This window comes from Callorhinus ursinus, unplaced genomic scaffold, assembly GCF_003265705.2.
Source record: "Callorhinus ursinus isolate GAN/ISIS: 27379988/994484 unplaced genomic scaffold, GSC_fseal_2.0 scaffold13, whole genome shotgun sequence".
Lineage (NCBI taxonomy): Eukaryota > Metazoa > Chordata > Mammalia > Carnivora > Otariidae > Callorhinus > Callorhinus ursinus.
Window position 1 is genome coordinate 17589453 of NW_027397075.1, and position 21586 is coordinate 17611038.

Sequence of the window (21586 nt, forward strand, 5' to 3'; positions counted from 1 at the left end):
GTTCTGCAAAAGCATCTTCTGTCTTTACAATTTTCATTCTAATTGACAAATGAGAAGTAATTGGTCCACGTAGCTGAACTAGTTGTGGAGTCTATGTTTTGGAAAAAACACGGTCATCTGAATCCACCGTCTGTGCGTGAGCTCTGCAGTGTGCCAGCCACACACTCGAGACTCCCGTTCCTCCCCTCAGTCCTCTCGCTCCAATGTCACTGTCACAGTTAGGACTCTCCTTGTAGTTATAGTTCATGTATTTCCCTAAAAGGTTTACACACGGGTGCCTGGGTGGCTCAGTTGGTTAAGTGACTGCCTTCGGCTCAGGTCATGATCCTGGAGTCCCGGGATCGAGTCCCACATCGGGCTCCCTGCTCAGCAGGGAGTCTGCTTCTCCCTCTGACCCTCTTCCCTTTCGTGCTCTCTATCTCTCATTCTCTCTCTCTCAAATAAATAAATAAAATCTTAAAAAAAAAAAATAAAAAGTTTACACACAAGCAAAAAATGCTAATCACCCAACTACTGTTCTCACCTTCCACAGCCTAAACGTCATGGGCCATCTCAGATTGTATTTACTTCTTTGTGGCAACATTTCCAGACACATGTAGTTATGAGTGTTGTTTCAAACTCACATCTTGTTTTCTCTCCTCATACTGGGCCTCTCTCCCTGGGGTTGTGGTTTTCTTGCACATCGCACTTCAAGAGTAAGTCCGGGAGCTGTGTTGTTATCTGCTGTTCTCCAGAGTGTCCAGTTTTCCACTTTAATTATATGTCCTCCCTTTCCCAAATCTCAATACCCTGCTCTGTTCTTCAGCTTGAGGTTTCTGCCAGATACTTCTCTGGATTTCGGAAGGTGTCACTTCTCTCATGCCGGAAGCCTGCTGTTCTAATTTAAGAAATCATTTTTTCAGAAATGCACTATCAGTTGGAGCTGGGCTGGACGTGCTCATCCACTCCCATGTCATTCAGGACTTCAAGGTCACTGGATCTCTTCTCCCCACTTTCCAGCTTTCTCCTGGCCACATCATTGCTTTCCATGTGAATCCAAAAAATGGTGTTATGACTCGTTAAATTAACATTTGTTAAATGGAGCACAGGGGGCTGGATGGGGATCCACTGTTCAACAGAAGACCATGAGAGAAATTGAAATCGAGAAGTTTCTTAGAGGTCCTGGAAGAAGTACACAGCATGCCTTGAGGGGCCGCCTGGGGAGATCAGGGCAGGGTCAGGCTGGGAGAGGCAGGATCCGGGGCCCGTGGGTGGCGTGACTTGGGCTCCCAGGCTAGGGCCAGATGGGTCCACTCACACCTGAAGAGTGGGGTTTTGGTTCGGCCCATGGAGGGGTCTGTCTAAGGGGCATGTAAGGCCCGCGGGCCGTGGGAGGTGGGGCGGCTGCTGAGCGCAGGCTGTCGGGGAAGTCCTACCAGCAGTCAGCACCTGTTTGTCCCTCTGTGGGCAGCTTGCACCAAGGGCTGGTGTGAGTGTAGGGTCCCCGCAGGCTGCCTGGTAGAATGAAGCAGATGCCAAGGCAGCAGCACCCTGGGGTAGGTAAGCAAACCCCCTGACCAGGAGGAAATGATCAGCGTGTTTAAGAAGCTCCATCGGTTCTCTGTCAGTCATGGGTGAGACAGGAGCTCAGCCAGCCCCTCGGCAGCTCTGTCGGCTCTCCCCCGGACAGTCCTCCCGCTCACTTTCCTTCCCCACCTGAAACACCAGGAACCCATGAGGGTCTCAGGAGTATCCTGAGGAGGTGATGATGCTAAAGATGCTTTTTTTTTTTTTTAAATAAAGCTTGGATTTTCTCTCAAAATCAAAATGCTCATACTTTTAATAAAAACTCTTTCACTGCTCTTTATCCTGGGTCTCAATTTGGCATGTTTAGAGTGGAAAACATAAATAACTCACTCATTCCTGATGTGATATCTGTTTCATCTAAGGAGTTGTTTTTGGAGGATTTGAACAACATTCTCAATTTGAGGAATATACTTGACCTGTTTGAAAACGAGGAGCTGGATTCCATTGCACTAAGGATGAGATCTTTTGCTGAACAGTCTGGTTACATTGATAACAGGCAGTCTCTACTTGCATTCTTCCAAAAGGTACTCTCTTGTGGGTTGGCTTTATCAAATTACCATGTTAAATTAAAAGTAGACTACGTTTGTAATTCTGTACCTGATTTTCAAGTTGGATAAATTTTTTTTAGTTCTTTAAATGAGTTTTTAAAGTTAAAACTAGTGACTAGATCCCCACACACAGACACCCCACACCCTTAGGGAAATCCAAGGTCAGCGAGGATCTGGGCCTGTCTGGCTATCAGTGTCTGAAGAACATGATAACAGCAAGAGACAATGACAAGAGAAATAAGACACCAGGGTTATTTCTTACACCGACTTCCCTCCCTGACCACGGTTGGTAACAAGTCTGTAAAGGCAAAAGACCAGAATTCTTGCATCCCTTTGAATAGCCCTACAATTGGCCAGGGGGTGATGGGCACAGACAGAAATAATCCAGACAGAGCAGGTGATATTCAGAAGGAAATCAGCAGTGGGGTCTGTCTGGAGACAGTCCAGACCAACAAGCTAAGCTTTCTGCGTCTTTAAGGCACAATGACCGGCCAACGGCTCAGCAGGGAGAGAGATAGGAGACAGGATCGCCCAAACCAGACCTTCAAAGGAGAGTACCGCAGGCCGACTTACTTCTCGGGCCAGTTCCTGTCGATGATGGAGTCATCTGAAAATTGACCTGGCCCACCATCCATCCTCAGTGGACACTTAGTGATCCGGCACGAGAAGATGTAAAAAATTCCACAAATGGAGTACACAATTGAGAGAGAACAATGTCACATGAATGGATGCTTAGATGGGGTGATATTTTTAAATGCAGTCATCCTGATACCTTGTGGCCCTCTCGTGCCTTGTTACTAAATTGTTTTATATAGATTGTGGTTGGCAAGGAAGAACAAAGAATTTCTCACTGGAGAACAGTGCCCTCCAGAAATAAAAAAATAAACCAAGAATCCCAGTTAGAAATCAGTTTTAATTATTTATATGTCTACTTTATACCACACTTGCAAAAATGATTTGAAGTGTCTTACAGTAATAAGTGAAGGAGTACTTGAAACCGTTAACATGGAATATCTTCTAGGAGGAGTTTGGGGACAGGTAAAGCAAAGAGAGGTAACTTCATTTTTAAGTTAAACATTTTCTGTTGTATGAATTCTGCATTGAGCAGTTTGATTGGCTTTCATACATTTTTTAAAGGTAAAAAGGAGGAAAAAGACTCTTACACTTTCCTCTTCTTTCAGCTTTACCACACTTCTTTGGCAAAATAGGTTGCTTGATACTCAAACATCTTATCACTTTGTACAAATTGAACTGTTTGAGTTGGAAGGAACATTGACTCACTGAAGCTGCTTTCAGTTATGTGGTTTCATTGAACGTGACACATGGACATGAGGAGAGACTCTGCGCCCACACCAGTCCTTCCAAGGAGCCAGGAACAGTAGCTGCACAGCCCGGCCTTGTGGGGAGAAGGAGGCAGGGAGATCTCACAGCAACCAGCCCTTTGCCGAGGACCTGCGAAACCATAGCGGCTCTAATACAGTGTAGCGCTAACCCTTCGGGGGTTTACTACTGCCCCCCTTGCGCTCCGCCCACGACGTCGGTCTGTTTCTCTCTGTCTTTCAGCTTTCATTCCTCCGACCACTTCCCACACTGAGTTTCTGGGAATCTTAGTGGCACACCAACCCAGAGCAAAGAGTGAAATAGACACACCTCCATCTGATGTAAGGTCCCCTCCTGAACAGAAGTCGAGCACCACACCCGCTCGTGTGACTTGGTTCATAGGGGGATGTTCCAGGTCACGTAGAGCAGAACCAGGCCTCTTTCCTTGAGACAGCTCCACGGGACTTACGGTCTCCGATTCCATTTTAACAACTTATATCTTTATTAATTTTCAGAGGATCCATAAAAATCTTCATATTTTTATGACCATGAGTCCTGAAGGACTGACCTTCCGCCAGCATTGTAGAGCCTATCCCTCTATGATTACCACCTGCACAATCGACTGGTATGAGAAGTGGCCAGAAGAAGCTCTCCTTGCCGTAGCCAATTCTTTCTTAAGAGAAAATGTGGATTTAAAGAACAGAGAGGTAAATACAACCTCTTTTACAAATCTGATCCAAGGGAAGATTTCAGGTTATTAACAGCATCTCACAGAATTATGTCTCTGAATAGCAGTGAATCCTGGGCAGGCAAAAATAGGCAGCTCTGGGCAAAACTATGAAATAGGTCAAGTGTTTGCCTTGACTCTTTATCAGTTCCCCATCTCTTTAGCCCCCTGACCCGTCCTATGTCACAGATGCCCAGATTCCTCACTGCCTGGGTCTCTGCACGGTCTCGCCCCGCGGTCGCGGTGAGCAGCAGGTGTCCCTGAAGGGGACCAACCTCCAGTCGGCACGCCAGGTGCCATGGTAAGGATGCTACAACCTTCTGGGTTGGCAACAGCGAACCAGACGTGAAATGAGCCCAGAAATCATGAGCCACAGTAAGTACGAATCTTTTCGAGTGCAGCCCCACCGAAGACCCCAGAGCAACCCAGAAGTCAGCACAGCACCTGGAAAAGGGCTGCGACCTCATGTGGGAAGGAAGCGTCCAGGGAAAACGGAGGCCAAGGGTAGAGTCAGGAAGAAAATGCAGCTGGATTAAAGGGGACCAGGTGATTGGCCGCCTTGGTGGGCTGGAGGTGGGCACCAGGGCTAAGTCCTGTCTCCGAATTTTCTCCAAAATTAAGCGAAGGGCACTTTCTCCTCTAGTTTTCCCACCCACGTTTCACTATATCCTTTGAGGATGTAAAGACATTTTTGCAGCTTTACTTCACTCAAGGAAGAGAGGTGGAGTCTCTTGTAATTGATAACCTACTTTAGGAAAGGAAGATGGGAGATTTAAAAAAATAAAAAGGCACCATGAACCCCGGCCATTGGTGGTGGCCCCTGAAATCCTTGGATGGCTGCAGCAGAAATGAGGATAAAGCCTGGTAGCATGAGTCTGGCATGTCCTTAACCACCAGCCCTGTTGTTGCTTCATCCACCCTAACACCATCCAAACCACTGAGACTTCTCTATTCTTGGTCCCATTCACCCAGGACCTTTTCTACCTCCCCATATCTCAGAATGATAAACTATTTCAAGTTATTTTCTCTTTCTTTATGTATATTTATATTGCTTTCTCTTGATTCTTAAAAATTGTTATCTTGCAGAACTTAAAAGAAAAACTTGCCCCAGTGTGTGTCCAAATCCACAAAAGTATAAAAGACTTGAACACAAAATACTTCCAAGAAACCAGAAGGCATTATTACATCACTCCCAGTAGCTACTTGCGGTTCATGGATACGTTTGCTCACATTTTGAGGTCACGAGAGAAGGAAATGCAAACAAAGAGGTAAGAGTTTGAGACCAAATCAGAAATATATATATTTTTTTAATCGTTGCTTTTATTTATAAAAAGAAACATAAACACAAAAGAAGGAGCCCGAATCTGCCTTTCCAGTGAGGGGAAAGGGCAACAGTGGCACAAGCCCTTCAAAGAGGTGAGGCATTTTATGGCTGCTGGTCAGTGGAGACCAGGCGCACACACGCAGCCAGGGAGGGGGTGTCGAGCCATCGTTAGATCACATCGTGAAAACAAGAGCAGCTGCAGGTACCACCAGTCATGGCCTTTATCCCAGGGACAACACCAACATACTGGGAGCCCGATGTCTGCGTCATAGACAGCGGGACGCCCTGGTGCTGCAGACCCCGTGTCCAGGTGCCGCCGGGAAGGTGGGTGAGAAAACACGGGGCAGCCCCTCTCAGACCTGACCAGAGCCCCGGCAACACCAGAAACCGTGTCCTAATAGCCTCCTGGGAGGACAGGGACGTGAGCGGAACTGGCCTCGTAGCACCTGCCCACGAGCATCCCGCGCTCTCTGCTCCAGGAGGCCACGGGGGTTCTGACGAGACTGCGAGCCAGTCGCAGTGAGGCCTGCATGACCCGCATTGGGGTGTGGGGGCTGCCAGGACCCCCCAGCCGGAGCTGCTGCCCTATGGCGACATCCTCCAGCCTGGCCTGCGTCCCGCTACAGGAAGAGAGGCCACCCGATGAGACACCCTAATTAACCGTACTGCTAGGGGCTTGAAGCAAGTCCATTCTGTGTCTTCAGCGACCCTGGAGGATGGTGCCCGTTACTGACTCCCGCCTGGACAATCGGCCCCAGCCAGGCTCCCCACATGGAGCCAGGCCAGTTAGGAATGCTGTTAATCCGGGTGCACCCAGAGGCGTTGGCGGCCACGCATAACTCAGCCTCAGACGTGCCGCGGAAAGCCCAGGACAATGGAAGTGTCTCCTCACCTCTCGTGCTAGAGACGTTAGTTTGTGTCCGGCAGACCAGCGGAGGCCAGAAGCAGTAGTGGCCTCAGCAGCGGCCTGATGCAGACACAGCTCAGGGGCTCATTTTCTCAAGTTTTTGTTAACGAGGCCGGGTGGGGCATGGCAGGTTTGATGTCCGCCCCATTTAGAGCCGTTGCTGGAGTCCGTGAATGCGGTGAGGGTTCAAGGAATCCTGTTAGTTTAAAAGGTGAACCTTGTTCTATTAAGTAAAGACTCTTCAGTCCTGGAGGTAGGGGCTCCTGGGTGGTTTCTCCAAGTCCTTAGGTTGAGCTTTTGTTGGTCGGTGGTTAAACTGACGGTGATGACAGCAGTCTGGATAAATCGGCCCAGTGCCCCTCACACAGGAGTCAAGAGATGAGGGGATCCTTCCAAGTTTCCAAGGTGTCCTGTTCCCACCATGGGGGACAGGGGGGTTGCCCTCTATCTGCAGCCACAAGACGGCAATTGGTGTGACCAGTCCGTCACCGCTGCATCCTGTGTTCCCCGGCTTGCCCGTGCCTCATGCACGCCATCAGCCCAGACACCTCTCTGGGTGGCTCGGTGGTTTCTATGCCTTGTGCTACCCACCTGATGTGTGGGTCAGACCAGGATGTCCCCTTATACACATGGTCACTACCATCGCTCTCCATAACTGCTCACATCGGTCATGTGAGAAGGTGAGTGGTCCCCGCTCCCCAGCTCCTCTTCGCTACTCGCCAATTCCTGCAGCCCCATTTTCCAGGGGGGAGACATGGGAGAAGAAAAAGTGGGGAGGGTTCATTGTGTGGTCTGTGTCCCTTACAGCCAATCCACATCTCTCCCCCACCCCAGAACTCAAAACATTCCGTTTATAGGGGAAGTAAGTCCCGAACTGCCTTCCTTACGTGTGTGCTCCCCTGGGAGCTCAGCTTCAGTAGCCCCACTTTCTTCTCAGTGTTTCTAAGAGTTCATTTTATTGTTAATAGCACCTGCTTCTTGGGGGTTGGCAGTGGCCAGGTGAGTAATACGTGTATTTTAGGAAGATCCCTCTGGTATTAGAATGGGGGATAAATTGGAGAGATAGAAAACTCAAAACAGAGATTTGAAAGCTATTGTAGGAATCTGGATGAGACGTTCTGAGGACCTGTCTGAGGGTTAGATCAAAGTGGGAAATGCCCGACAGCATCTGTGTCATTGACCTTGTGCAGAGCATGGTTGACGACATCCTTTTAGGTTAGGAAAGCCAAGAAGTCGAAACAGATTCTTCCACAGGCTTTTTCCTCCTCCTGCTAGAGTCGGGACTAAAATTTTGTTGACTGACAGATCTGTAGTCGGCTGATTTTACAGTAGTTGTGTGTATTTACTTCATTCCTTACAAACTGTATGTTTTCCATTTTTTATCCCAGTGAATATGTAAATGGAAAATTTTCAACTTATTGCTTCTTTTTAAAAAAAAATCTTTTCACTTTGAAATAGATTCACTGGAAGTTGGAAAATAGTAGAGAGAGGTCCAGTTTACAGCTTCCGCTCAGTTCCCCCGTTGTTACATTATCCGCAACCGCGACACTGGCTTTGGAGCACGTGTGTACATGGCCCCATGCCCTGTGCCCTGTGTGCGGATTTGTGGAGCTGCCACCGCAGTGGACGTGCGGGACTGGTCCATGGCCACAGTGCATCCCGTGGGCTGCCCGCCCCCCAACCCAACTGCCCCCAGTGGCTCCGGCCACCGTCTGGTCTCTGTCTCCCCCTTACACGGGAACCAGACTGGCTTCAAGCAGCGTAACGCCTCGGAATTCCATCGAGCTGTGGCCCGTGCTGATCGTTTGATCCTTTCTGTAAGCACCGCGTGGTATGGACGCGCCACGGTTTGTGCAACCCCTCATCCGCGGGAGGAGCTGGGGCTGCATTCAGGGTAGAGCGGTTCTGAACGGAGCTACTAGGAACATGTCTAGGAGAAATGCCAGGAGTGTGATCGTTGGGTCATATGGTAAGTGTATGCCAGCTTGTAGAGAAAATACCAGTGGTCCACAGTGGCCAGGTCTGAGGAATCCAGCTTCCATGCGTCTTTGCAAACACGTGGCACTGTGCTCGCCCGGGGCCGTCGCACCTGTCTCCACGGGCCACTCTGCACCTGGGCGTCTTTTTGGTTTAATGTCTCTGTAGCGTTGGCACATTTTCTAAATGGATTCTTCAATTTTTCTCTTTGCCGAGTTTTGAGAGCTGTCTGTTCCAAAGAGGAGTCCTCTGTCCAATATACGGATTGCAGATATTTTATCCCAGCAGTTACTTGTCATCATCCTCTGGACAGAATGTTTCTGTTTTAATTTTGGTGAAGTCCAGTTTGTCAAATTTGTTTTTCTTTCTCGGATATGCTTCTCTTGTCAAGTCTATGAACGTGGCCCTGGATCCTGGAGACTTTCTCCTATGCATTCTTCTAAGAGCAGCATAGTCCCATCTTTTACCCTTCATTCCACAGCCCACTCTGACTTAGTTTTGCATAAGGCATGAGGCTTACGTCCAGGTTCGTGTTATATAACCAGTCGCTGCACACCCTTTGTTGAAAACGTTTCCTTCCTCTATCACTTTTGCACCTTTGTGAAAAGCCAGTTGACTGTGCTTGTGTGGGTTTGTTTCCGGCTTCTCTGTCCTGTTCTTTTGATTGACGTGCCTGGCCCTCTGCTAAGACCCTAGTCCTGACGACTGTCACTACCTAATCAGTCTCACAGTCAGGTAGAGAGGTCCCACCCACTCTATTCTTTTGCAAGATTGTTTTATTCAGCCTTTCTATATAAATTTTAGAAGAAGCTTGTCTGTATCTACCAAAAAAAAAATCATACTGCAATTTTGGGGCATCACATTAAACTGCATATCCTTTTGGCAGAGAATTGACATCTTCACCATGTTGTCTTCCAATACAAGATCACAGTATGTCTTGCTTTGCCAATATTTCACTACATCTTATGCCTTCTTAATACTTTTCCCCTCCTCAGGAATCATTTTTATATGGGTCTATCCAAGATCCTGGAAGCAACAACTCTTGTCACAGATATGCAGGAGGAGCTCTTGATTCTTGGCCCGCAGATAGAACAAAAAACAAAGGTATATCTGGTTTGAAATCTCATTTAAATATTTTATGGTGTAGTATACAGCAGAGGCTCTGATACTTGGCGAACATGGATTAGGATTCCAGCTTTGTTAGCAGGCAGCGGGTAGCCCTGTTGGCCTCAACTTTCTTATCTGTAAAATGGGCAAGACAATGACAACGACAGCAAAACAGTGACAGCATCACAGTGTAAGCACTCAGTGTGACAGCAGGCCCACGACTACTTGTAAAAGCTCACCTAGCATAATTCTGTCATTGTTAGTTACATCAGCCTGATGTAGCTCGTGCAGTAGCTTGCAGTCTGCAGCATGTTCTAAAACTCGACGTCTGTCACAGGACATGATATTGGTATTGGCTGTATTCATCTTTTCCAGTTTAGTCTGTTCAACAGATACATTTCAGGATGATTTTGGTAAATTTTATAATAATGAAATGAGCTTTAGGAATTTTTCTTGAAACACATTTCTCTTTAAAGAAGAGATAGCCTGTCTCTTAAAATTCATTCTCAAAAGAACCGTGTGTCTCATTAGGAAAAGGAAGCCCTAATGGAAAAACTGCAGAAAGATTCACAAGTGGTGGAGAAGGTCCAGATGCTCGTTAAACAGGATGAAGAAATTATGGCCGAAGAAGTAAGAATAGTGGAAGAGTATGCTGAGGTAAATAACCAATCATAATTATTTGGAGATTTGCAAAATGATTCCCCACTTCTTCGTGTGAGAATTATTTGTAGTATCATTTCCTGTGGAATGTTCAGCCTAGTTGATAAAAATGTGGTTTTCATTTTTGATAGTCGAGGACAGTTTCTTTCAACTTTGTAACTCATCACTGATAATGTCATGAATATTTTTAATGTTGCTATCAATTGATATAAACAAAACTGGCATTTCAGGATTTCTTGAGCAGTGAATACTTTTAGATGTGTGTGAATTGAGAGCATTCACTAACCAGTTTTCTACCAATGTCTTCCTTATAGAGTTGTTTTCTGATATTTATATTTTCATTAATGTCAATAGTTCTTGCAAACTCAGCCAGAACCTTGACTTTTTCCAGTGTGATTGTATGATGCCTTCCTCTTTGTGAATTATTAAACAGAAAAGAGCCAGATCATTACCTCTATCCTAAATGTATTTTTTTCCTCTTAATAAATTATTGCTTTTGGTATAATCTGAACATTTTCATCACATTTTGCTCCTCTAACAAAATAATCTGTATTGATTTTAACACTTCATCACTTTTGTTTTATAGTCCACAAAGTTTTGTCTTAATTATTTGTAAATAAGATTTTAAAATTATAAAATAAGGCACCTTTCACACATCTCTGTGTAAGGGACCTCTAATTTCTCACTTATTTCACTGAGATATTCCAAAACATCTTTTTAAATGCAGTAGCTGTTACCCCAAAACTTAGGAATCCTGCTGGCTCGTTTTTGTGTAACTCCCACCCAAAAAAACCAGATACTCTCTGGTATGTTTAGAATAGTGTGCGCTGCGATATCTGGTGTGATCGTGAAGGAGTGAACTTCCATTTGGGGTAGGTATCAACAAGAACCTGACCCTACACTTACAGTCTCAAACATCTGGTTCATGCAAGCACTTTCCACAGACCAGACTCTGGATCGGTGTATTGCAAACCTTGTTTCTCCTCCATTACCCACGTAGCTCTGGTGCTAGGCCCCGTGGCATAAATTATTACAATATGTCCCCTGGCCAAGCACCTTAATGCCACCTGCCCAGGAAAGCCGGAACAGAGGACAGCAAAAGTATTTCTACAAGGCATTCCTAATTGATATAGCTTACAATAACTTAATTATACAGACAGGTGACTCTGTGCAGACCCCAAACATGTCCCTGGCCATTCCAGTGACACCTGACCCGAGAGGAAACCTGATTGCAGTTATGGTGTCTTAACTTTTACAAGCCTAGCAAAGACATATGGCCCTGCCAACATTGGCGGAGCTCCTTCCAGGGCCCAGGGGTGGGCCTGGGCCACTGAGGGGCTCTGAAGCTTAGGCTTCATTAGCTGAGCAGTGACCCCCTGTCCCGGGACCATCCCTCAAAAGGCCATTGTTACTGTCCACCGAGTCTGATGGAGAAGGCCAGAACCACACACAGCTTCTCCTCAGGGATGGAATAAAGCACCGCCCTTAGGACTCCAGCACACATGCCCAGCAGTGTAAGTAGCACGTGTCCTAAAAAGGTCAAATCTACTTTCCAAGTTCAAAATACGAAAATGTGGGCGCCTGGGTGACTCAGTCGTTAAGCATCTGCCTTCGGCTCAGGTCATGGTCCCAGGGTCCTCAGATCGAGCCCTGCGTCGGGCTCCCTGCTCAGCAGGAAGCCTGCTTCTCCCTCTCCCACTCCCCCTGCTTGTGTTCCCTCTCTCACTGTGTCTCTGTCAAATAAATAAATAAAATCTTTAAAAAAAAATATATATATATATATATAAATGTACGGTGTGCAACCTTGTGCATTCATACACGTTTGGGGGCCCCTAACTTTGTTGCAGGAAGCTGCCCATGAAGTAAAAAGCGTGCTGCCGGCTCTAGAAAAGGCGGTCGTGGCTCTGAGCGCCCTGAATAAAGCGGACGTCGCTGAGCTGAGGTAGGTCACCTGAGTTCATCTGGAGCTGGCGAAGCTCAAAATAAAACACAAACACGCAGTAAGAGTGACTAAGTATTCAGTTATTTTTAGACTGAGTTGTTCTTAGCCATCTTGGTGACTTTAAATTTGTCATTGTGCGTGTTACATACTGTGTGTCCTCCGCGTTGTTGGAACCATCAGCCGTACAGCATGTCAGTATCTTATGTCACCTCGAGAAAGGAAAGTTCCTGCCAACCGAACTGCATGCCACACAAGAAGAAATGAGACGCTCCAAGGTCCAGAGCCTGATCCCGATGTTTCTAGTTTGAATCTCTGGGTGAGATGCTCTTGACTGGCATTCATGGCCCAACAGACAAGAAGACTTTGCTGTCACCTCTCAGATGTGTTGAGTAGTCCATTATTTACCGGAAGTAGTATTTCCTATTAAAGATGTAGAAGTAGGCCAATCTACCATGGTATTTGTCACACGTGCTTAACTCTGGGGACAAGAAGAGAAGAGGACGAACAAGCTGTCTTTAATCAGTGTGACTATTCGGGGAGCGCCACGGTGCCGAAGCCGCTCCTTCAACTACACAAAGGGCAGACGCAGGGAGAGAGAGACAAGCAAGAGGAACAGAGCAGATTCTCGACTTCTCTCTCCTGTTTGACCTCATTCACCGGAATGTGTTCTCACACATTCGTGCAGCAGAGACGCTGAGTGTGCTGCACCCTGGGCCCCAGTCTGGCCGCGGAAGTGGGGGGGTTACCAGTTGCCGGTGGCGTGGAAGCAGAGAACTGAGCGGATTTGCACGCACACCAGGAAGGTGTCTCAAGGAAGGGTGTTGTAAGCAGGAGACATGGAAAGCACAAAAGTCTGAAGGCAGAAGTGTGCTTTGTGGGCCTGGGGAACTTCCCACGCCAGGGGGGCTGCAGCCCATGAGCACAAGAGGGTGGCTGGAGTCCCCACGGGCAAGGTGGCGGTGTCCATGCCGCCCCAGCGTCACCCACCCTGTGCCTCGTGCCTTCACTCCAGAAGTTCCGTTCTCTCAGTTTCTCTCTGGCAGATATTCCCGCGAGAGGGGTCAGGGCAAAGGCCTGTGAGCCTGATTTCTGAGGGCAGTGTGTGACCTGGGTGAGCTCACAGGCTCTGCTCCAAGCTTCCCAGGCCAGGACCCAGGCATCGCCTCTCTGTGTCTCAGCTTCCCTCTTAGGCAACGGGGATAACAGGTGATCAGAGGACTGGGTGAGTTAAAACATGTCAAGGGCTTGGAACAGAGTCTGGCAAGGGCTCAAGTTATTTCAATGCAAAGAGGTTTCCTTGGATCAAGCAGGCCCACTCCCCTTCCCTGGCTAAAAAAAACCTAGCCTTTCCAGGGATTCCTTCCATATGCCTTGGGGTTTTTTTGTTTGTTTTTTAGGATTCTCCCTTGCGATATTGCTGATGTGCATTTCACTTTGATTCTATCGCCAGAGAAATGGGACACCTTATGATAGGAATTGTTAGGATGTGTGGCAGAGACATCCAGCAGATACCCAGTCCAGCCCGTTCTCTTTCCTAGCTGCTATTTCCAGCAGCAAAGTGCAAAGGATTGCCCCATCACAGGATTAGCAGCATTAGCTGCTAGAAGAAGGAGGGAGATTGTAGAAAATACAGATTGGAGCAAACCAATAAATGTCTAAACCAGAGGACTCCTGTGTAGTAACGAGGCCTTTAAAGCAGATTTCCAGGGTAGGTAGGTCTTGCTTTGAATCAGGTATTTGTTTCTGGAAAGTGACATGTAGGTGGGACTATAGTCAATTGAATCTATTTTCCCTTTAATTTAATTAAAAATTTATAGATAAGATACTTTATCTTAATTTGACTACATTCCCATTATGTTTGCTTTAGAAAGAGTCAAATGTAGGCAAAAATGGAAGAAAAGCTTGTTTCTGGAGCTCTCCTTTCTCCCCTGTGGACCTTATCTCTCTTTTCCTAGTTCCTCTGTTACAACGTTCCTCCGTATTTCATATGGTTTCAAAAACCATACTGATAATTTCAGAAAAGCCATCTGATAAATTAGTTCTAAACAAAGTGTTAATGATTTGATTATTTGGTCCTGAAAAATATCTGCATTTTAAAAAGTAGACTGTAAAAGAGAACAAAGATTAACCTAAATGAATGAATCTCTAATGGTGAAATTAAGGCAGGGGGACCTTCTTGGTAACCCCTGTAGATAGTGTTGTGCACGTAAAGTTGGCTCCATTGCCTGCCTTCTTTTGGGAAGTCTGTATGGTTTCATTTGGGGGAGACTCATTACCATGGATGGACCCACCCCTTTTGTTCCCAAGTCCCAAATCCTGTGGCATAGCAACCACCACCCTCATGGCCTTTCACCGAAACTTACTTCTTGTGACTGTTCATCTGACGCCCTGGCTTTCCAGAGTTTGACCTTCTCATTAGCAGTGCAGTGGTATGTCAGCTGATGAGGACACAGAGAAGCAGCAGCTTCCAGTGTTCCGATGATCACACCCAAGGGACCCGTCCCCGCCCGCCCGCCCTCCCGCACTCTGCTGTATCCGTGGTTTTATGTAGGAGTTTTAGGTCAGGGAGGAGAAAAGTCAGAGGACGTGTTTAAGGGGAGTGGCACAGCTGTGTCTGTCAAGTAGTCATTATCACCTCCGCACTGGGATAAAACATGAGGGTTCCTCCTTTAAAGAACTCTGCAGTGAGTACTTCTATAATGAAAAGAATTAACCTCTAACTTAGTTGTTGTTCATATTTAAGTTTCATGCATGTCCTCTTCCTAAAGCAGAGATACCCATATATAAAACATACCCGGATGTTTAAAAATACCCCAAACTGCCATAGCTAAGTAGTTATCCTCACGAAAATGCCTGTTCAACATCTGTGTATGTGGTCCTCCAAGACGGTTTTCAGGGCGCATTTGACACCAGCTATGAGGCTGATGAGGTTCCCACCTCTATTGCAGAGTATACGCGCAGCCTCCCCTCCTCGTGCTGACCGTCATGAATGCAGTCTGCATCCTTCTGCAGAAGAAACCTAACTGGGCTTCAGCGAAGTTGCTTCTTTCAGAAACTGGTTTCCTGAAAAAACTGGTTAACCTTGACAAGGACAGCATCCCCGAGAAGGTAAAAAGTCGACTCCTAATTAATGCATAACTGATGCATTCCATGCTCATAGCCTACAGGAGTCCAACAGAAGTGTTAAAATTGGCATTGTGCATTAGAATGGAAGGTCAGTGGTGCAAGTTAAAAGATGAGAGAGTAAGCTTCACAACCAGACGTAGCAGGTTTGTTAGGAGTGCCAAGGAAAGCAGTGTGTCACCCACATCGGGGAAGGCCCTGTCTCAGAATCCCTTTAATGAGAGAAGAGGCCAACAGAGAGGTGCACTTCATTACACTAAGAAACCGCAAGGAGTGGATAAAAGTGTTTGAGATGTCTCAAAATTCAGATATAATTGGTATATAACATTAATTTCAGGCGTACAATATAATGACTCGGTATATGTATATATTGTAAAATGATCGCCATCGTAAGCCTAGTTATCATCTGTCCCTACACATAGTTACAAATATTTTTTCTTATGATGATAACTTTTAGGATCTACTCCATAACAACCTTCAAACACACAATATGATATTTCTAACTATAGTCATCATGCTGTACCTTTCATCCCCCGGACTTATTTATCTTATAACTGGAAGTTTGAACCTTTTGACCCCCTTCACCATCCCTAACCCTCCCATCTCTGAAAACCACCAGTCTGTTCTCTGTATCTATGAGTTCAGGGTTTTGTTTTAGATTCCACAAGTGGTGTCATCTTTCTCTGTCTGACTTATTTCACTTAGCGTAATGGCCTCAAGGCCCATCCATTTTGTCACAACTGGAAGGATTTCCTTCTTTTTTATGGCTGAGTAATGTTGCATTGTGTGTGTGTGTGTGTGTGTGTGTGTATTTTTCTTTATCCACTCATCCATCAGTGGACACTTAGTTTGCTCCCATGTCTTAGCTGTTGTAAATAATACTTTAATGAACATAGGAATACATATATCTTTTCAAGTGAGTCCTTTTGTTTCTTTTGGATACATACCCAGAAGTAGAATTGCTGGATCAATGGTAGTTCCATTTTTAATTTAATTGAGGAGCCTCCATACTTTCTTACATGATGGCTGCACCAATATATAATCCCACCAACAGTGCACAAGGGTTCCTTTTTCTCTACCTCCTCGCCAACACCTGTTGTCTTTTGTCTTTCTGATCCTAGCCATTCTGACAGCTGCAAGGTGATATCTCACTGTGGTTTTGACTTGCATTTCCCTTTTGATGAGTAACATTGAGCCCGTTTTCATGCTCCTGTTGGCCATCTCAACGTCTTCTTTGGAAAAACGTCTATTCAGATCTTCTGCCCATTTTTTAATCAGATTGGGTTTTGGGGGGTTATTTTGTTTTGTTTTTGTTTGTTTGGGGTGTGTTTTGCTTGTTTGTTTTGCTATTGAGTGATAGGAGTTCTTTATATATGTTAGATATTAATCCCATCATACATATGGTTTGCAAATATTTTTTCTCATTCTGTAGGTTGCCTTTTCATTTTGCTGATAGTTCCTTTACTGTGTAGAAGCTTTTTAGTTTGATGTCCTATTTATTTATTTTTGCTTTTGTTTCCTTTCCTTTTGGTGTCAAATCCAAAATCATTGCCAAAATCAATGTCAAGGAGCTCACCACCTGTGTTTTCTTCTAGGAGTTTTATGGCTTCAGGTCTACATCCAAGTCTTTAATCCATTTTGAGTTATTTCTGTGTGTGATGTGAGATGGGGTCCAGCTTCATTCTTTTGCGTGTGACTGTAAAGTTTTCCCAATACCATTTATTGTAGAGATTGTCCTTTTGTCATTGTATATTTTTTTTAAGATTTTATTTATTTATTTGGCTGAGAGAGATATAGCAAGAGAGGGAACACAAGCAGGGGGAGTGGGAGAGGGAGAAGCAGGCTTCCCGCTGAGCAGAGAGCCCGATGTGGGGCTCAATCCCCGGACCCTGGGATCATGACCTGAGCCGAAGGCAGATGCTTAACGACTGAGCCACTTGGGCGCCCTCGTCATTGTATATTCTTATTTATTTTTATTTTGGGGGGATAGGGGCGGGGCAGAAGGAGAGGGAGAATCTCAAGCAGTCCATGCCCACCATGGACTGTGAATTTGGGGGACCCAAATCTCAATTGCTGTTGTTTTCAGTCACCCAGTTTGTGGTAGTTTGTCACAATGCTCACAGAAAATGAATAGAGATTTGGGTCCCAGGCAGTGGTTGCTGCAGTAACAAATACCCAGAAATGTGAAAATGGCTTTGGAACTGGATAATGTGTAGAGGCTAGAGGAATATCCAAACTGGGGTGTTAGGCAGGAGCTGGGCTGAGAGCTCTGTGCAGGGGCAGCAGGTAGATTTGTAGATGCATACATGGCACTGTCCTTGATTCATTCAGTAACCTTCCAAGGGACATCATGAGACATGACGATAGCTTACAAGATCAACTCATTCTTTGGTGTTATGAAGTTGACATTGTAATAGGGAAGTCAGACATCAAACAGCTAATAAGACAATTAATTACTTACAGTGATGATCTGTGCTATTAGGAAATACAGGGTAATATATGAACAAAGTGGCTTTTTTAGCAGAATGTTAATGGTGACATCCGTATTAATCCTGAATTAATGTAACAACTACTCACTCTCTGAAGCATTCTTAGCAAAAATGATTCCCTGTGGTTTTGTTTAAATAGATCTTTCAAGCTAAAATAATAGCTCATCTAAAGAAACTATTAATACTCTGGTTTCTCTTCAGATCGCATAAATCTTTCGCCTTTTAAAGAAACTATTAAAAGCATAACAGTATTTTAAGTAGTAATGAAAACACCAATAATAAGTTGATAATGGACCACCTGCCATCCAAATTATTCAGCAAGATGGTTCTGTCCTACCAGGCAAGAGAGCAAATGCCTGGTTGGAAAGGAAGAGAAAAGGACTCTCAGTCTGAGAAAGATGTTATTTTGATTATGGCTCCCCAAAGTAGATGAGAAATAGTATATATACCACTGGAAACAAGGTTGTATATGTAGATGAGGTGGATGTCTGGGCCTGTGGCACAAGTAAGCCAGAGTGTCCTCAGGGCCCCCCCGCATGCCCGGGCCTCCCTGCCTCCGCCACTGATGGCACAGCCCTTTGACTAGGGGCTGCCCTGCCAATATGCCCCTTGGGGATAGAATGTGGGGAATGGCGTCCGTCTGTTCACACCTCAGGTGCACAAGAGGGAGACGGCAGACCACCTTGCCCACCAAGTCCATACCTTTGTTTTACAATGGAGGCCCTTTGGTGAAATTCCAGCAGCCACTGGGCCAAGAATGGCGGTAACAAGACGGCTCCCCTCCTCTGCCGCCAGAGACGCTGTGTTCCCAGCTGTGGCTCTGCGTCTACACCTGAAGGGTAGCGCAGTATTTCTCATAGGAAATACAAGTTTATTTTAATGTGCACTGGGGAAAACTTTGGGTCAGTAACATTTCGTTTTCTTGTAATACACGAATTGTGTTATCTCTAGGTTTTCACGAAGCTGAAAAAAATTTTAATCTTACCTGATTTCAACCCAAACAAGATTGCTCTCGTTTCTGTTGCCTGTTGCTCTATGTGCCAGTGGGTCATAGCTTTGAATAACTACCATGAAGTACAGAAGGTACGCTCTGACCCCTGAGTGTTGGTAACAGCCCAGAAGTCACACGAGAGCCCCAGAGATAATGTGCACTTCACAAGGCATACGTGAACTGCTGAAAAGAATTCTCCTAGTGAAAACCACTTTAATCAAAGATACTATGCTAACAGATATCAATTTTATTTATTTTATTTTTATTATTATCTTTTTATTTTATAAATAAATATTTATTTTTTTATTTTTATTTTTTATGATTTTATTTTATTTATGGTAACTATGTGCTCTTGTTTTATTTGCTGGTTTTCATGTTTCACCATATTAAACTAGTGGATATCCCTCTTTTTTTTTAAAGATTTTATTTATTTATTTGATAGAGACACACAGTGAGAGAGGGAACACAAGCAGGGGGAGTGGGAGAGGGAGAAGCAGGCTTCCAGCAGGGAGCCCGATGCGGGGCTCAATCCCAGGACCTTGGGAACGTGACCTGAGCCGAAGGCAGACGCCCAACGACTGAGCCACCCAGGCGCCCCCTTCCCTTGTCTTTTTACCATAAGGTCTTGTTTTATTTGAGACTCTTTTATTCACAAATAACTGAAACCAATTGGAACCAGTTTAACCAAAGCAAAAAAAACTAATGATGTGTGTACTATATGTTGGCTAATTGAACATAATAAAAAAAAAGATAATCACTAACTTCTAAAACCCTATGTTAATGTTACCTGGTTTTAAACTTCATTTAAACAGAATTGTACCATAGCTATCCTTTTTTTTTAAATTTTTTTTTTTTTAAGATTTTATTTGTTTGACAGAGACACAGCGAGAGAGGGAACACAAGCAGGGGGAGTGGGAGAGGGAGAAGCAGGCTTCCCGCCATCAGGGAGCCCGATGCGGGGCTTGATCCCAGGACCCTTGGGACCATGACGTGCGCTGAAGGCAGATGCTTAACGACTGAGCCACCCAGGCACCCCTGGATATCCTTCTTGTACACATAATTCTAGGAAAGCCGATTGTAAGAATTGACACTTAACAAATGTCTTTCAAACATAAGGGACATTTTTAACAGTGAACTTGACATTTTTTAACACTTAAATGTTCTAGTATTCTTTTTTAGGTGGTGGGCCCTAAGCAAATCCGAGTAACTGAAGCTCAAAATGTCCTCAGAATTGCACGACAAAGGTTGGCCGAGAAACAAAGAGGTTTGCGGCTGGTAAGACATTTGTTTGCTTGTTAAGCTTGCAACAGCTTTGTGTGAAGTAGTCAGAAACACCAAGAAAAGGTCATTACCTCAGTAGAGTTTTATCAGTTTAGGATAAAATGAGGATAATAATAAAGGTAGTGAAGAGATTGTGATTCAGTAAATAATACAGGGACTATATGTAAAGGCGACTTCCACATAATAAAACACTCAATAATGCTAATTATTACCATGTCATTAATATATTAATTTACCATTTCACCAGATTTCTCCCAGGAGAGCTTTGTGACTCCTCTCTACCAAAGGCTTACCCAATATCAATCTGTGATCTTAAAAAACTGTCCTTAACCTGTTTGTATCAATTACTCTGTTGTTTGGTGAAGACATGGTTATTTCTTAAACTTCTTGGTATGAGGTTAAAACAGGGATATCATTATGAGAGCGAGGTCGCCAGCCCGCGCAGAGGCATTCTGAGAGGGGGTGACCCAGCAGGGAAATGCAGCCCAGCTTCTTGGTGTCTTGTGTTTGCCTGGATGGTCTCTCTCCCTACCCCCGCCCCCATTCTGATGGAGCTATCCACATTGTAAAATGTGGGGATTTCACTTAAGATTTGAATTTCGGTCTTCACTTGAAAATTCAGAAGATCTGGAAGCCATGGGCTGGCACTCTCACTTGGCTGTAATAAGCCCCCAACTCACTTCAAACATTTATGTCACCTGTCTGCCCTCTAGGCGTTTCTTGCAAACTCAGTTATATAAAGAATATTAGACATTTTTGGAGAAAATTAACAAATTTTTACTGAATGTATTTTATATTGATATATCATTTTATTGCTAATTCTTTGCTGCCACTTATGATGTACGTATACAGTCATATTTAGAGATGTGTTGCTAATAGCTAACATTTATGGAGCATATACTGTGTTCCAAGGGCCGCACGGAGGCTTTATACAGTCTTCCGAGGTCTATCCTCAAGTCAGCTTTCAGACGGAGATGTTTCCAAGGGAGAAAACTAAAGTCAAAGATTCAGTAAATTGGCCCAACACCTTGAACCTCTAAGTGGTGCCCACGCTCTAACCCAGGCCTGCCTAACTCAAAATCACTTACCCGCTCCACTAAAAACACTCCTCTGCATGAGTGATACGCAAACCATCCAGCAGCTGGTGTGGCCCAGATGCCAACCAGTCATAGAGCAGCATGGGGTCCTGGAGGCCACCCGCGAAGATGGAATAGTGGGGAGAGGGCTGGGGCAGGCAGTGGCAGGGCTGGGGGCGCTCTCCAGGGCATGGCACAGGACCACGTAGCAACCACTGCAGAAATAGTTTGGTATTTTAGCAACTGGCGTGGCTCCATCAGCCTATTTCTGTCCCACACACAAGTTAATGAAAGGAGCAGACCCAGGAAGGGAAAAAGTTTGCTTCATAATTTAAAGAAAAAAAATTACACATTATACAACTTGGTAAACAGGGAGTTTGAGAAGAAATACAGTTGACCTTTGAACAACACGGGCTAGAACAGCAAGGTCCACTTCTACCTGGATTGTTTTCAGTAAATACAGCACACCACTGTAAATGTATTTTCTCTGCCTTCTGATTTTCTTAATGACATTTTCTTGTTTCTACCTTGCTTTATTATAAGAATAT

The 21586-nt window shown here is 45.1% G+C and overlaps 1 protein-coding gene and 1 long non-coding RNA gene across 13 annotated transcripts in view; one reads left to right on the plus strand and one right to left on the minus strand.

Moving 5' to 3' along the window:
* Positions 1 to 21586, plus strand: part of DNAH14 (dynein axonemal heavy chain 14) — a 342249-nt gene that overhangs the window by 235365 nt on the left and 85298 nt on the right. For 9 of the 12 annotated variants that reach the window (XM_073899845.1, XM_073899844.1, XM_073899854.1 and 6 more), the window contains 9 exons: positions 1929 to 2090; positions 3950 to 4141; positions 5248 to 5429; positions 9365 to 9473; positions 10008 to 10133; positions 11984 to 12078; positions 15027 to 15186; positions 18642 to 18773; positions 19861 to 19956. In XM_073899845.1, coding sequence (XP_073755946.1) covers positions 1929 to 2090; positions 3950 to 4141; positions 5248 to 5429; positions 9365 to 9473; positions 10008 to 10133; positions 11984 to 12078; positions 15027 to 15186; positions 18642 to 18773; positions 19861 to 19956 — 1254 coding nt within the window. The remainder of the gene's footprint in view (positions 1 to 1928; positions 2091 to 3949; positions 4142 to 5247; positions 5430 to 9364; positions 9474 to 10007; positions 10134 to 11983; positions 12079 to 15026; positions 15187 to 18641; positions 18774 to 19860; positions 19957 to 21586) is intronic. The other 3 variants (XM_073899851.1, XM_073899853.1, XM_073899850.1) reach the window with 2 other exon arrangements.
* Positions 12138 to 14506, minus strand: LOC141374057 (uncharacterized). The gene is made up of 2 exons (XR_012380604.1): positions 14442 to 14506; positions 12138 to 12556 (listed from the first exon to the last, which is right to left on the minus strand). It is a non-coding gene; the product is annotated as an uncharacterized lncRNA (long non-coding RNA).